Below are 17,554 nucleotides of genomic sequence, written 5' to 3'. Positions count from 1 at the left end.
GCTCTATTTTATTTTACGAGGTACTGGTTTCCACTCGCTTCCAACCGTTATTTCACTCGAAGCCCACGTTCAAGGCTGGATCCAGAAATAAGGGTTTGTACACAGCCCGTGTACTTTGTGCATGTGGTACGTTGCGAAATTAAACCTTTTAAAATACCGTTTGGCATCACACGGTCTACTTCACAGCGACTGAAGGACCAAAAACTTGGTGAAACTGACTAGTGTGGAAAGAAATCATGAAATATTCAGTGTTTTCAGGACTGATTCGGACCGTGGAGTCGTCTGTGATTATTATATGCAGGTATATTAAACTGCACATCCGCCTGACTCGAACACACACACGCGCAGCTCTCCTCACCGCAGCCGACCCCCACGCCACCCTGCCAGCCAGCCAGGTTAAACTCGCCACTAAAGCCGCAGCTCGAACTTCAGGGAAATGAAGAAGGAGGCAGACAGCGGGGCCGGAGCGGTCCGTGAACTCACCTGCATGGTGAACACTCCCAGCTCCTGCGCCGACAGCTTCTTCATCTGCACGGCCAAAACTTGCGCTTCCTCCAGGATCGAAAACTCGCTTTCGCCGCCGCAAAGTCCGCCGCAGAGGAGCGCCAGGAAGGCCACGAGACAGCGGCTGAAAACCTTGACCCGGCTCGGAGAAAGTTGAGCAGGACTTTCCCACGAAGAGCAGCTCAGCCGAGGAGAAATCAGGGATCCAGAGCCAGCGCGCCAGCGGCTCGCCATGATGGCTCGGTGTGCGGAGCAGTGTTGACGCCGAGCAGCTCCGAGGAGGGAAAACTTCAGCGCTTAGCCCAAGTTTAACTTCTCAACTCTGTGGGCGAACGGAGCTCCGCTGTCCTAACTCCGCGGACATAACCGACAGGCGGTAAGACATAGCTTCACAGGCAAAGTGAATCACGTAAAATCCAGTAACGGCGACGGCGTTTACTCCTTTCTTCGTTACCTTGGCCGCGCTCGCGCTAACTCTGCGTGAAGTGCGCGAGCCGGAGCAGCATCACAATGGGAGCGAGAAGCAGGAGGCGCGCTAAAGCCCGGCATGGACTCTCGCTCGCTCTGCACGGATCTGGAGCGCGTCGTGGAAGGTAGGATGGGGTTCAGAGGCGGTTCAGTTCGATTCAGTTTACCGAACCGATTCGTTCGAGCTGTCTGTTTCAATACACTGAAAGCCAAAGTCGAAGGTTAATCGACTCACAAGATGACTCGGCTTTATTCTGAGCGCTAGGAGGAGTTTAGGAGGAGTTTAGTCAAGGAGCCAGTTGGAAAACTAAAACGCGGGTAAGGATTGTGGAGCTGTGTTATGTTTCAGCCCAGTTCAAATGTTGCTGTCCATTTCATGAAAAATGTGATCTAATGCCTTCGCAACATTATCCTAAAACTTATAAACACATAATAATAGCTATAGTATGCAAACTTTACGCAATGGAAAAAACGTCTGACAATGCACCGCCATAAATTTAGTGACAAGGGTGGGCAAAATGTCTCAAATGTCAGTTATTTTGATTCATGTTAATTAATTAAGAGACCCTCATTAGTCCCACAAACGGGGAAATTTCACCTCCGCATTTAACACCACCTACGCTCTAGTGAACACACACACTAGGGGGCAGTGAGCACACTTGCTGGCACGCAGCCCAACCCACAGCGCCCAGCAAGCAGTTGGGGGTTAGGTGTCTTGCTCTAGGACACCTCAGTCATGCGCTGTCGAACCGGCGACCTTCCGGTCACGAGGCTGGTTCCCTAACCGCTAGCCCACCTCTAGTGATAATATCACAGACACATGTGCTTGCAAGATGTTATGTGTTCATGTTATTTGCAGTTCAAGCCTTTAATTAGTCATGGTTTGCCAGTAAGGCAAAACTTTCATTGTATAAAAAAAAAGGTTTGTCTTGGGTTGTCTTTGGTTCTATATAGAACCATCAACAGTCAAAGAGCCATTTAACTTGCTTACATGGTTCTTTGCATGGTGAAATTGTCCCTCAGGTTGATGTGGAACATGTTTTGTATATGGTTCTATATAGAACCTTTTAGAAAACGGTTCTATATAGCATCAAAAAGGGCTCTTTTATTCTTACAAGCTTGACATCATAACAATAGGAGAACCATTTTTGGTGCTGTATAGAACCACTTTCAAAAAGGTTTTATACAGAACCATACACAACACTCTATCAATCTGTAGAACCATTTCACCATGCAAAGAGCCATTTAAGCATGCAATGGTTCTTTGACTATTGATGGATCTATATATAACCATTGTCTTTCCTAAAGAACTTTTGAGAATGTACTTCTATAATCTTTCAAACCAGTTCCTGATTATCAGCCACTGGCAGATGACTAATTACAAAACTACCTCTGAAAGACTCCTCATTGGGCAGTTGTGGGCTGGAGGTTAGGGATCTGGCCCTGTGACCGGAAGGTTGCCGGTTGGATCCCCAGGGCCGAGTTGACTGAGGTGTCCTTGAGCAAGACACCTAACCCCCAACTGCTCCCTGGAGCGCCTTGGATAGGGCTGCCCACCGCTCCAGGCAAGTGTGTGCTCACTGCCCCCTAGTGTGTGTGTGTTCACTAGTGTGTATGTGGTGTTGCACTTCACGGATGGGTTAAATGCGGAGGTGGAATTTCCCCGGTTGTGGGATCAAAAAAGTATCACTTAACTTAACTTACTATGACTGTCATGGAATGCTCAGAGTCTAAAGGACTATTTTGACGATTTAAGGTGGCTGTGCTATGTTTCCCACATAGCAAGCTGAACATTCCAGTGCAGTTTGAAGTTTGACTGGTGAATATTTACCTAAGTGAAACAGTCACCATAGAACTGAAAGCAGTAACATAAGCGCAGCAGAGAATGTGGTTTGAAAACGCATTACCGCGAGATGCACATGTGACAAACTGGTCTGACAAGTACTAACCTACTATTATTATAAGTAAATGGAAAACTACTATTGTATCTTGTTGTATTATTTGTCAGAATTCCATAATGACTGAATATATATATATATATATATATATATATATATATATATATATATATATATATGGAGGGAGAGAGAGAGACTTATATAATTATATATGTATTAATATATATGGAGTAGCATAGATAGATAGATAGATAGATAGATAGAGAGATAGATAGATAGATAGGTAGGTAGGTATATGCTACTCCATAACTGTTACATTGAATTTTAATGTTATTACTGTTACAACAAATCCTTCTCAATTTTTTCTTTTTTTCATGAATTTGAAATTACTTGGCATCATTTACTGGACCCTTAATGGCCCAGATGTACTTGGAATAAAATCTCCTTATATTACCATACATTAAAATTTAAGAATGTTTCTTTTTTCTCCTGTAAAGTTGCCATTGTGGAAGTTTTTGATCAAGCAGTAACAATATGGTTCATGGTATAATAGCTTTTGTATTTGATAAAAACTCATTTTGAGTCACTAGGGATGTTTTTGGTCCAGGTTTGCCGAAAGCAGGCAAACGGTTCCTCTGACCACCAATCAACGCAGTTAGTTCTCTCTGCAAGGGTATGATTGGATAATAATACACCAGGGTTAGAATCTGGCCAGACGGCAGTCTTGGATTTCACCCAAGGTGGAGTAAAACATGACTCCTGCTGCAAGCTCCTGATGGTTCCTCCCACAATGATTCTGGATTTAATTTTTCTCCAGATTAATTGAGGAGAAGCAGTGAGTTATACCCCAATTTGTGGAAGTAGTGTTTCACTCAAGAGCTGACGTGAGGGGATCAATAGGCTTAGAAATCTGAGATGAAAACATCTGAACTGCTTCCCAACATGACAGTACATGCAATAATTTAGGGAAATGGAATGGCTGAGGTAGAAGTTGTACAAAATCAGCAGATTTCTGGGAATTATAGGCTATTCCATGTATAGTGCATGTGTGCCCATGGGCTCTTAAATCACTGACTTGTACTGGAAAACCAGACAGTGTTTTGGCCGTGAGCTCCAAAGATCTATACTGTGTTCTGTGGGCTGCTGTGTAAAGTGGAAAACATATGCATTTTATTTCCAGCAACACTAACTTATGTTCAGTGTGGACTTGGTAATAAGCCAATTCTCAGGCCAGACATGGCACTTTAGGTGCAACTATGATGGATTGAAGAAGCATAAATAAGGCAATGAAGTGAAGTAAAAGTTAACAAGCGTATAGATGGTCTACATCTACAACCACAGTAGAGGGCCAGGGCTTTATAGTCACTCTGTGATCGTTGGACATAGATTGGTGATGTTGAATGATGCATGAGCAACCTCAATAGTGACAATACACCCTGGCATAACTATGCAGTGCCCTTATGTGGTTAGGAAGCACATATGGGGGCTAAACCCAAACCATTCTAAGGTCTTTCTCTGCTGCAGTGTGGGTGGTAGTTCCTCTCGGTCATGAACTCGAAAAATCTGGATGCTAACCTGCCATCCAGAGATGTCTTACCCTGATGGACCCTCCACATAGTTGTGTAAATATGTTGGAGATATTTCAGCAGTTTGAGCTTGACTGAACATAAATCTGGTGTTTTTTCCCCAAAATTGATGAAGCCATATGCCTAAAAAGTGAGCTTTTTAAAGTAAAGTAAAAAATAAAACAAGAACTGTCAGATGTTCAACCAGTGAATTAACCTACAAAAATAAATTACTTCAACCCAAGTAGAACGTATTGTCCTGCATTTAGTTGTTGGACGTGAACCGTGTTAATTTATAAAAAGCGTAACCTGTTGCTGTAGTTCTTTACTGTGATCCTGATCATCATTACCACAAGCAGCAGCATTGACCTTAATGCAAATCTGTTCCCAGATTGCCCCTGTCTTGCCCTAACACACCTACTATAGCACAGGAAGGGCTTGGATTGTTTGTTTCAGGTGTGTACATCCAGGGAAATATACTGGGAATGAGAGATCAGGTGCATATAAGCAGAATGTTGACCTCCCACTAGTTTCATCTGTGCTATATGGTTCACTCTAATGAATTGGTTTACTTCTGAATACCAGTTGTAATATTAATAGTCTGTCATTAGGTCTAAGCTACCTGCCTGTAATGGCTCACTTATTTCTCTGCTTTTGTCTGCCTGTGGTAATGAATATGATTAGCTGAATGTGTTACTCATGTAACCTAAGCTGATTAGCCAGATACACGGTCACTGCATGCGAAACAAAAATGAAAGATTGAAAAACATGGGAAAGGTATTATCCTAAACCCTAGAGGAGGCTTTCTGTTCCACAGGAGACACATTGTTATTTTTTCCAGAAATCAGCATAATTTGGGGTCTCGTTTTGTCCGTTCTCATTGTTCTCTCACAGAGCATTGTGCCTCAATGTCCTTTTTCTTCCTGAACAATGTGCTGATGGTGAAACATACAGACTTCTACAAGGTGCATTTCTGGGGCTACATCAATGCTTCCTCCAGTCGCTGGCTTGGTGGAAGATGAAGGGAGAGGAGAAGTAGGAGAGGAAGAGGCGGAGGGGTGGGGGGGGATGTGAGGAGCTCCTGCAGCACACACTGCTTGATCCACAGCCAGAGGAGATGAAAGAAGCATGGGCTGTGTCTGTCGTTTCTCCTCCTTCTGCTGCCCAAGCCTGTAGAGTCCAGGAGCTGGATGGGCTTGAGCTGCTGCTGCTATAGCACTCATCCATATCAACATTTCATCGTCAACTTCAGTAATTCAGTTTGCTAGCAAATTTAAATTATTTTAAGTCATTGGAGCTGCATTTGCTCCATTTAGCAATAATATATATATAAAGATTGAAAGTAATGCAAACTGTCTAATCAGAGAAACAGGATTATTTTGATAGTTATTTGGGCAATACACTCACCAGGCTACCTTATTAGGAATATCATTAAAAAACTGGTTAGGACACCCCTTTGCTCTCAGAACAGCGAAGAACATGAAGAGTTCTTCATGTTACAGATTCACCAAGGTGCTGGAAACATTGCCGTCCATGTTGACATGATTGCATCATGCAGATTTACCAGCTGCACTTTCATGTTGCAAATCTGCCATTCTTTCACGTTCTTTCATACCCCAAAGGTGCTCTACGGGATTTAGATCTGTGTGTCTTGATCATGGAATGAGTTTAGGTTGATGTGTGCTTTGTGACAACGTGCGTTACCGTAATGGAAGTAGCCAATAGAATATGGATAATTTGTTACAACAAAGGGACACATGCTTACCAGCGATACTTAAATTGGGGTATTCAAATTATGCTCGACCGGTATTAGATGACCATATTATGTGCCAAGAAAACATTGCCCACCCCATTATGCCACTGCCAGCTTTAGCTGTTGACACAAAGCAAGTTGGTTCCATGGATTCATGCTGTTCATACCAAATTCTGCACATTGCAGCAGAAACCAAGATTCAGATCAGACCAGGCAACATGTTTCCAATCTTCAGCTGTTCAGATTCCTGTGCTTGGCTGACAGGAGTGGAACCTGAAACGGTCATATGTTGTTATAGCCCATCCACCTCGATGTTTTTTTTTCTCAGAGACTTTCTGATCAACATTGTTGTAAAGAATGATTATTTAAGTTACTGTAGCCTTCCTGTCAGCTGAAACAAGTCTTGCCATTCTCAGCTGACCTCTCTCATCAACAACACATTTCTTCCAACAGACTTGCCACTCACTGGATAATGAAATCCTGAACAATGTTGTGTTTGAAAATCTCAAGAGATCAGCCATCGTCTGGCACCTCCAACCATGCCACTGCCAAAGTCACTTAGATTATATTTTTCCCCATTCAGACGTTTGATGTGAACGTTAACTGAAGCTCTTGAGCCATGTGTGCATGACTGTACACATTAAGCTGCTGCCATGTTTGGATAATTGCATGACTGAGCTGGTTTACAGGTGTTCCTAATAAAGTGGTGGGTGAGTGTATAGTTAATTGATCTGAATTTGAAAATCTGATTTCAGAGTGATTTCAGAGAGGTTAGTAGGCCTTCTGGAGTATTTAAGGATGTGCAGTACATTTCTTACACATGGATTAAGTCTAATCTTGGACTACTTGCAGTGCCAGTGGTGGAAAAATGACCAATATAGGTTTAGGTGTAATCTAGGTCTGAGAAACTGGCCCAACCAGCAAGTACACCAAATCAAAAAGCATCAAATCATGAAAATGTGCCCTCTGTATACCTTTCTTTGTTAACATTCTCCTCATTCGTGGCAAGACTGTGCTCATCTCGTCCGGGTGTGTACCCACACTTACATCAGACCTGGCTGTAATGTAGGGTGTAGTAAGGGACAGGACAGCCATGTATTCCTATCCTGCCTTCTCCTGCCTTATTAAACAGTGGGACAGAGTGTTTGAGGAGCTTTTTAAGCAGAGTAGCATACTAGCATCAACATCATGAAGATGTATTAAAAAATGTATTGCCAAATGTAATGCGTTCTCTGTCTCTGGCTGCTTGTAACTATTTGCTCTGACATCTAAGCTTTGTCAAATGAGCTCACCTATGACTCATACTCTCACCACAGAATAATCACGTGAAACACCTCCAAGTTCAGCCAGGCTCTCTCTCTCTCTTTCTCTCTCCCTACTCAAACACAGTGTGACACTTTTAAAGTCTATTGGGAGGATTATTTCTTATCTGGTGGATAATATCCAATAAAAGACATTATCTAAATCACTGTATTAAACTCTGCATCCCCACTGCCAGCAACACGCCATTTATTTGTGCAAATTCATAATTACACAAGAATCACGGCGAGTCCTAGTTAGCACCACAGCATTTGTTTTAGTGGATTATTCATTTGCATAATTCTAATTAGACTGCAGTTCCACAAAGCCACCTGGTTGGGAAAGATAAAGGGCGAGGGGGGAAAGCATGCCATTTCAATGGAACACTGCTTAGTGAAGACATTAGCTACCCAAGATCTGAGACACATGCATGAAAAAGACAACTGTGCTATTGTGCCCTCAGCCCTAAAGAGGCGTTGAAAAGGAAAGCAGCAGTTCTTTACATAATGCTGCAGGTATTTATTAGAAATGATGTACGACTCTGTCCCGTGCCGAAAACACACAAAGTGCAAACATGATATTTGTTTGGTCTCGAATGAAGACCAGTTGAACTACAGGCTCCTTATTAACGCTGGCCAAAATGAAAAATGTAACTAGCGCTCCACCTTACAGTGATACTACTGTAGTTTAGGGCTTGTATTTCCTTGTTAGCTAAGAAGCTAAGAAGGCAAACATTATTGCTTCAAGGCCAGATATCTCATTGCAGCTGTCTAACTAACTAGTCTTGAAATCATTACAGTGGAGAGAATAGATTACTTACATCTACAGAAATGACTTGTCATCTGAGAACGTAGATACTAAAGCAAGGCTGGCTATCTGGATACCTGAGATTAGACTGTTTTCTCTGGCTGAGGGTAAAAACTTATCTGAGAGGTCCATTTTGTACTGAATGAAGATAGAAGTACTGTTTTCTTTATGATGTGTCCGACACTAGAGGTAAGAGAGTTATACAAATGCTAGCTTGGCTTTTTTTTAATGGCCCTACAGATGCCAGGGCTAGGCTAGCCATCATGATTAGTTGACACCACAGGGATACCCAGTTGTTGGGAGTTGTGTAATACATGCTGGGTGTTATAGAAAGAGTGTGTTTACATGCAATTATGATCAGATTATTCAATGATCAGATTATTCAGGTTATTAAAATGGTCATACTTAGATTTCTTAGGTTGGAGTAAGGTCTAGAAATCCGATCTGATAAAGAGAGCTGGATTTTAGCTCAGATTTCAGATTCAGATTCAGATTCCTTTATTGATCCCAGGGGGAAATTGCAGTATTCTCAGCGCATGTATAATCGTGCTCAGGTTTCTCAGTCTGCGCATCTGCAGCACAGGAAATAAGCAGCGTAGTCGCAAGGCACTTTTGAAAACACATTTGGAGCAACGCAGAAACTACATGCTTGGTGAAATGAAGGGTTTAAATATTCTTCAAGTTTCAGTTTTACATCACGGCTGGTTTACATTATTGGCTGGTTGTAAAGCAGAAATCCGATTACTGGCTGACTCATGTAGACTCTGAGTTTTCCCATTATCTGATTACACATATGCATGTAAATGCATTGATCAGATTACCGACAAAATCTGATATTCTGCATTTATCGGATTATTGAGTGGATATAAACATATTTAACTGCAAAGCACTACATAATATGACAAGTAACAAATAATTATTAAACTCTAGTTTGGCATCAGAATGGTCCCTATTTTTCTGTAATTAATAGAAACGATTCAGTAACTTCTATGAACCTAGTTTGTCAGTTTTGTCGTAATAAGAGTAAAAAAAATTAAATGTGGGCCCATATCCAAATCCTTGCATCCTCACAGAAGGGGTTAATTGCAATGTCAATTAACATGTCTTATTTTTCTATATCTACGTTTACTCTATTATTGTTGTTTTTATGTTCTTGGGTGATTTTATTTTGTATTTCTATTTCTATGAAGCACTTTGAGCTGCAGGATATTGACATGCTGTACAAATGAAGCATATTCATTAAAATACTTTGGGTAAGGACCAGGTTATGCCAGGTGTGTCTTTGTAGATGGCAAATTGAATGGTTTTGGTGCCCGTAAACACCTCATCTGGATTTAAATGAGATTTCAGCCTTGTCTTTCTAATTTGGAAACTTTATACCCAACACAAAACTACGACCAGCTGAGAGGACAGAAATCTCGACTCATCGGGTAAGAGACGCCTGCATTATTCTGTGGGCCAAAGCAGCCATCTCACTCTATTGATCTACGCACAGCATTACACCACATCAAGCCATGGCTCAGACACTTCTGGTTTCACAGGAAATGCTTGGGAAACACTAGGCTTTAATTGACTACAGGCTCATCTTCTAATGGTAAAAAGAGAAGACACTGAACAGAGAGGGACACATCAATGTGTTTCCAGCTTGTTGCAAATTGTATGTGATTACAGGGTCTATTGCTCACAGACAAGAACATTAAAAGAAATTGAAGACAGCTGAACCATTATTTTCCACAGTGACCTCTATCAGGAGGTCACATTCCTTGGTGTGACCATGGCTTGAAACGGGTTGTCTGTATACGTGAGTGATCTCAGGGCTCTACTGCGGCGTTTTCTTTCAGATCACAGGGCATTAAAGACACCTGCTAGATACATGGCCTCCAAATGTCAGATGTTGATTTGGGGGTTTAGGAAGGACAATTGGAAGAATGTTAAAAATATTAAAGGAATGATCCGGTATTTTTTAACCTAATCTCTATTTGCCATATCTGTAGCATATAATGGGTCACCATGAACAATAATTGTGATGGGTTCTGGTGTTTTTAGAAAAGAATAGAAAACCTGTTGACCCAAAAACACTCTTGTTTTTAGCATTCCTTCCCTTTGTTAAGGGCATTGCAAGTCAGTGGGCTTTAGGTTTTTTTTCCAAGTACTGGGAAATGGTAAAGTTATTGAAAGTGGTAATCAATTGTAGGTAAGGTACACATATGGCAGATAGAGTTTACGTTGGAAAACCTGTAGGAGGAAGAATTTCATTGCAGTGGTGCCACATGTACCAGCCATCATTTCTGCACCAGTAACTGCTTGCCATGAGCCCCACATCCATACTTTTAATTTCTTCAGTTCCCAGATGGCAACCCTGCATTACGTATCAGTATTATAATTTGTGGCTTTGGCAAACGGCTCCAGCGCCCGAGCCGAGACAGGCCTGAGGGTAGAAGTCTAGGTGATGATGAAAAAAGTCTATATGTGACAGTGATTCCTGTGGTACCTAATCGCGAAGAAGCCACAGAGCCTACCTCAAAGGGGAAACTGTGGGAGTAGCCACTTTATCTGTTTTTTTAATTTGAGCTGTCTGCAAAGCCAGGCCTAAATAATGAGCAGATGGATCTGATTCCTACAAAACATCATTAAAACACTCCCAGTGCTGGCAGAGGCAGAGCCAAAAGGCGCAGGGAAAGGGTCTGCACTTGCCGGGTTGGTTTTGCACCCGCGAATAAACGGTTCCATATCTCTCCATTCTGTTTTTTATTTTCTTTTTAATGTTCATTTTTTTGCGGGGTATTTCTTTGTGGGGTTTTAGGGGAGTTATTAAATGAACCCAGTTGCCATGACAACCCTATTCCTAGCTTTTTACAGAGTGGTGTAACTGAATCTAGTTCTCCCCTTTTTTCTCCTCCCCATTTCAACATCAGTGCAGCAAGGCGAGCTTTGAAGGCTAAGCCGATTCCCAGCTGAAGCCATTTTCTATTTCTGTCTGCACTAAACACTGAGTTTCCAGCTTGTTTTGACACCACTGGAAGTGTGTAAAACTGTACTGACGATGACTGCGGAGACTGCAGAGTGTGATTAAGCCTCGCTGTATGTGTGACTAAAACCCCAAAGGAGGTTAAGACTGCAAACAGGTAAAAAACTAAAAAAAAAAAGAACATGCTGCCTAACATTCATATAGCATATGATTTGCTAATAAAATAAAATAAATTAAGATTTCTAAGAAGTTAGAATTTTTGATTATGGAAAATTAGCCACCCATGCTCTTAAAAAGATGGTTCTTCAAGGGTTCTTTAGTAAAGACAGTGGTTCTATGTAGAGCCATGAACATTTAAAGAACCTTTTGCATGCTTAAATGGTTCTTTGCCTGATGAAATCATGTTCTGTTTAGCACCAAAAGGATTCCTCTGTTGTTACAGTTGACATCATAACAATAGCAAAACTCTTTTTGGTGCTATACAGAACCATTTTCGAAAAGATTCCAAAAGGTTCTGTATAGCGCACCACAAGGGCTCTGCCATTGTTACAGTGTCAACGTTTTGGTTCTATTTGGTGCCTTCTAAACATGTAAATAGTTCTTTGAGTGTATATGGGTCTACATAGAACCATTGTCTTTACTAAAGAACACTTGAAGAATCTTTTTAAGAGTGCAGGACAGGGTCTCTCTGTCTGTCTGTCTGTCTGTACCTACATCTATTTATGAAATTGACTTGTTTATACATGTCATTTAAACACTATACACGGGGCTGTTCATACGCAATTGGGCAGTGACAAAATTCATTATTTTCACCTTATAACTACAGTTATGTGTAAAAAAAAAAAGAGTCAGGTTTGATTAATCAGCTTTATCCATGATCACAAAACCTAGAAATAGTTGATGTTAAATGGCCATATCTCTAATGAGTCCTCCTTGAGCTGCTTTTACTTACTACTTTACTTTAGCCTAGAGAAAATCTGTCACATACAATTCATGCTGGCAAGAATTTCCCACTGAATATTTTTCATTAAAGATTTGAGGCCTGTATATTCACGTTTACTCCAACACCACTGTAAATCACTCTTCAGTGAAATAGCAGATTGCTGCACAATTCTTAAAGGTCCTTGAAAAATCCTTCCATGACAATAATTTAAAGCAAATGTATATACCAGACATATACTGTGCCTTACTGGTAACTGTCTTTTTTTTCCTCTGGGCTCACTGCCATGACTAGGATGGATAAAACAGCATGGCTGGACAAAAGGCCCTGTGTATGTCACTGTATTAAATGTTGTATAGATGATGACCGGTCATCACTGTCTTCTCCATATGTGGCTTGGAAAAGCAACATTGTTCTTTAAATCATGATTTTGTGTACTGAGCCACTGCAGAGACCGAACTATTAAGATACCCGAGAGACCACCAGCTTGATAAAGAAATAAATTAAAAAGGGGAATGTTTGGATTCTGCATTGTGAATTCTTTAGTTGTGTAGTATAAAGCTTACAAACCGAGTGACCAGTATACACTGTGGAAGTTCAAAAGTATAATGAGTTGTCAAAGTCTGGCTTATATTACATGATTTACCAGAGTACAATGGCAGCACATGACAAGGATTTTGGGATCTGAAGTGCTTTAAAGGATAATCTAAATCCTTTGGCTTACTCATGGGATTTGAAGTGTCAACCTGCAGATTAGAGTATGGAAATTATAGTACCTTTACCAGGCTTATAAACTTATTTCTGGATACACTAACATTGCTGGATACAGTAAAATGCTGTAGTAGGAACCGAAATGCTTCTAAACCTAGCAAAGGACCACAATGCTCTGCTGTTTATATGCTGTTTTGTAATATAAGAATAAATCAGGTTCAAGTGAAATGACACTGGAGAAAGTTATACATTGAATTTCCATCATTCAGGTTTGTAAATCATTTCCACGTAAATTGGTCTTTCAGTTGATCTACTTTTGGCAATACATTTGTTGATTTAACAAACTGCATTAAACATTGGACTGATGTGCAAAAGATGTATGCATTTGGACTACGTAAAGTTAATACAATAGTTTTTCCAAGTCTGAGTCTTGGAAAAAAGTGAGAAGGCTACTTTGCCACTGATGTACAGGCAGTTAATGGGAAACTATACCAATAACATTATGACCACCTCTTTGTTTCTACGCTCATTGTCCATTTTATCAGCTCCACTTATATAGGTGCACTTTGTAGGTCTGCAATTACAATTTTTCACTCTCTACGCTCCTTATCATAAAGAAGGCTAGTTTTTTTTAGTTTTCAGCGTGGACAGAATGTTTATGTAAAGAATGAAGGACAGAGAGAGTTTCAGGTGGTAAAAATGGCCTTCCTCGCTTTAGCCCCAGGAAGGGAGCTGAGTGAGAGGGGAGGAATCTGGGAACTAAGCTGAAACAGACTGAGAGAGAAAGAGAGAACAGGGAGAGAGAGAAGCAATAAGGGTGAAGAGTATGAGAATGAGAGAGAGGAGGGGAAGGAAGGAGGGATAAGAAAGCATATGAAAGTACAGAGCACAAAAAGAAAAAACATGGAAAAAGAAATTGGGGGTTGGGGTGGTGTAGGGTGTTGGGGGGGGTGTAGGGTGGTTCGGGGTGGGGTGTGTGGGGGGGGGGGTGGTAGGGGGTGGTAGGGTGGGGGGAGGTAAGATAGAAAACACACGAGTTTACCCCAGACCCCAAAAGCATATGGAACCCATTAGCCTGCATTATGTCATTCTTCTTTCTCTGAGGGGTTGGAGCCCTTGGTGGTCAGAGATATGGAGAGACCCCCTATATCTCTGCATCTCTCAATGTCCTATACTTCTATACATCTGACAGCAGCAAACCACAGCAGTTGTGTACAGCCGCAAACTACTCCTCAACTACTCCACAGCTTATACTGTTTTTAATTGTAAAGTTACTGAATAAACTGTCACCCTGCGATGGACTGGCGACCTGTCCAGGGTGTGTCCTGCCTTCCGCCCGATGATAGGCTCCAGCACCCCCCTGCAACCCTGAGGGAGAAGCGGCTTAGAAGATGTATGTGCGTGCATGCATGTGTGTGTGTGTGTGTGTGTGTGTGTGTGATGATGTGTCTGCTTTTTATCCATAGCAGCAGGTCTTTGGCTCAGTGCCTTTGGTTTTGGATTTGGGCTGAGGCGTTTAGACGTCTTAGACAAGAAATTAAAGAAAGACATTAATTTATTGCTTTCTTCTGGGAATTTCCTAATCATCAGAGTTATTTACTGTGAGATGATTCTGAGTCATAGTGCTACATGGAGATTTTTTTAACTCAATTTCACACCCAATCTGCTTGGGTGAAGGTTAGCATATCTTTTCTCCAAGATATGTGAAGCCAGCCATCACATCTTTTCATAATGCTGCTAATGTAACATCATTGAACACCTCAATATGCTTGGAGGAGAACATTAACTGCCAATTCCATCACATTACCTGACAGACACCCGAGTTGGCAAGTATCATGCTGAGTGGTATGGGAAGGAAGGGCCATCCAACCCACCAAGAGAGAGCAAAGCCAACAATGCTGTCTTAGACTCCTGGCCAAAGATGGCTATGGCATCATCGAGAATCAAGTTCACAGTCTCCTGACAATAGAGTCAGTGCTCACATGTTTGCACCACTCAGCAGTCCTAGGGTACCCCAACTTCACTTCCACATAACTACAATGTATGCATTTGGCTTGATACTGGCAGATGAGCTGAATTGGAAAATTGTCCCTAGATTAGCCCATGCATATGGATAGCTAGGTAGGTGGGTAGGTGGGTAGGTAAGTAGTTAAGGTAGGTACTTTATTGATCCTGAAGGGACATTGCAGTGTTACAGTAGCAAGACATATCATTTCACATATATCTACATACAGTATATTAGGCAGAAATAAAAAATAGACATAATTTAAGTATGAGAAAGTAGGAACAGGAGTATATCTATTTGTGTTTTTACTTATAAGACAGATTTGTTGTATTTATATGAAATCAGGTAATCCAAGTCATAAGAGAAAAAGGAATAGTGGTGCATTGTTTAGTACTTTTTTAAATACACATTTTAAGTGCCCTCATTTAAAGTCTCAAGGAGCACAGTGTAAATGATGTAAAAACCTGTATTATACTGAAATTGACATTACGTTAAACATCTACCAAGTTTGAAGGAAAAAAAAATCGAGACACAGGTATACTGCTTATCAGACCTATCTGAATACTGTCTGGTCTAATATTCTGATACCCTAGCCCGATTAACAGGCTGTGCGCCATGGACCGAGAACTAAACCCAACAGCGCAAGTGAGAAAATGAGTGAAACGGGCTACCAGAAGCATAGCCAGAACGTTTACAATAGGGTGACCAGGTCAGACCCAGTATTTTTAGTGGAGTGGCAAACTACTTGGAAAAAACAAAATAAAACTGCAGTATATAGACCTACATTACTCTTAATAAACTGGTCAATACATTTTTAAAAACAGCTGCAACTGATTTTGTTCTTTTTTAAAATAAGGTTCAGTGAAAAATATTGTTTGTTTTTTTTTCTTGTATCACTTCTACTGCTGAATACTGTTGTCATTGGTTGAAGTCATGTAATCCACATCACAACATATAGCACAACAAAAAATGCTATACTTTATTAATGTAGAAAAAGGCTTAAGTATTTTGCTAAAGTAGAAGTCCAGTGTCAGCTACGTCTTTACGCAAAACATTAAGGTTTTGACCAGCGTTCACTATTCTGTTTTCTCAGCAAAGCACCCTATCAGAGCAAAGACAAGCTGTTTATTGAGTGCAGCAATCATCCAACTCTCATATAAACACATAGGAAACTGCCGATGATGACAGTGCAGATAAATAAAATGTAACTATGTAACATTTTACACAGTAGGTATGAGAACATTTCTTAGTGACTGCCTTACTGAGATGGCTGGCTGTCCTCACTTTGCATAGCTGTGGTGGCCTGAAGGGTAGTTCATACCGTCACAACTAGGGTTGGTGGCTGACAACCCCTGGCCACCATGTGGCTACACCCCTGGGGCTTACAGGTGGTGTTGTAGACCCTGCTGTGACCCTGTGCTAGCTAAAAACATTAATTCAGCTTTTATATGCTGACATCTTAAAGAAAGTAAGGTTCTATTGATTTTACTGCTGGATGTGCATCCAAGGAACGCTGACCAGTGGATGTTCTTGCTAGTTCAGTTTTGTTAGGTAGCTTTTTGTTCATTGTTAGCATTCTTGCTGTAAGTTTCTTGAACAGAGGCCTATAGCAAGAACATCCATTGGTCAGCATTCCCAGAATGTGTGTCCAGGGAATCCTTACCAATGGACGTTCTTGCTAGTCCAGTTTTGCTTTTGTTCATTGTTAGCATTCTCACAGTAAGAGGCCACTGGGGATTCTGCTTATATACACACTACCCAATGTAAAAACTTACCAATTTACATCAAGAGAGGAGAATACTGACAAAATACATATCCATTTTTTAGGTATTGGATAATTATTCACAGGACATACTTTGTAGATGCATACTTCAAGCCCACAAGAGCCAAATTAACCTACTTAGAAAGAAAACACAGATTTGGGTTCCCTGAAGAACCTTTAAGCTTTATTATTGTTACTACATTGGTCTGGTTTGTCAGACTGCACTGCAACAGTCAGTCAACGCTTGACTTGCTTAACTGACTGTATTGCTTGCTAGAAAAACAATTAGTAGTACAAGAGCCTGAGGCTGTTGTGGAAAATGACTGACCACTTGAAGAAGTGAGGTTTTTTGTTCCTCCCCTCTTTCCAGGTCAAGAGCACGGCACTCTGGACAGTGCCTTCCCTTATCTCGAGGTCAAACGCCCTTCAGCTGACTTACAACAACAGCTCCCGTAGCCTGACAATCCAGGGCTTGTCTTGGTCTCGGGGTGTGTATAGATGTGTGGGGGGTTGTACCTGGTAACTGTATCCCCTTCCTCCTTTCAGCCTTTCATCTTGACACAAAGCCTAGTCAGCTGTCCCAGTCTCTTTGATAACATCCTCGTCTCTGTTATGAGCTTCATGTCTTCCAGAGGATCTTGTTGCTTGATCAGTGGGAGGATTCTGCAAAGGCCACATAAAAGTGACTCTGGATTTCTGGATTACTGAACAAGTTATTATATGAAGAGAAAATAAGGAACTAGTGTTAATATCATTGTATCATCACTGATAAAGTACATTTTAAATGTTTTTTACTTGAGCATTCAAAAGCCATTCATTTTTTTCTGTTCTTCAGAAAGATTCCAGAAATAGATTCCTTTTTAAAACTTACAAG

At 41.1% G+C, this 17,554-nt stretch overlaps 1 protein-coding gene across 1 annotated transcript in view; it reads right to left on the bottom strand.

Annotated features, from left to right (window-relative positions):
* Positions 1 to 738, bottom strand: part of cachd1 (cache domain containing 1) — a 75,669-nt gene extending 74,931 nt beyond the window's left edge. The window contains 1 exon segment of the mRNA XM_017721981.2: positions 484 to 738. Within this exon segment, the coding sequence (XP_017577470.2) occupies positions 484 to 738 (255 nt within the window).
* Between the last annotated feature and the right edge of the window lie 16,816 nt (positions 739 to 17,554).

The sequence above is a fragment of the Pygocentrus nattereri genome, chromosome 26 (assembly GCF_015220715.1).
Source record: "Pygocentrus nattereri isolate fPygNat1 chromosome 26, fPygNat1.pri, whole genome shotgun sequence".
Taxonomy (NCBI): Eukaryota; Metazoa; Chordata; class Actinopteri; order Characiformes; family Serrasalmidae; genus Pygocentrus; species Pygocentrus nattereri.
This window is presented reverse-complemented; position numbering and strand designations above follow the sequence as displayed.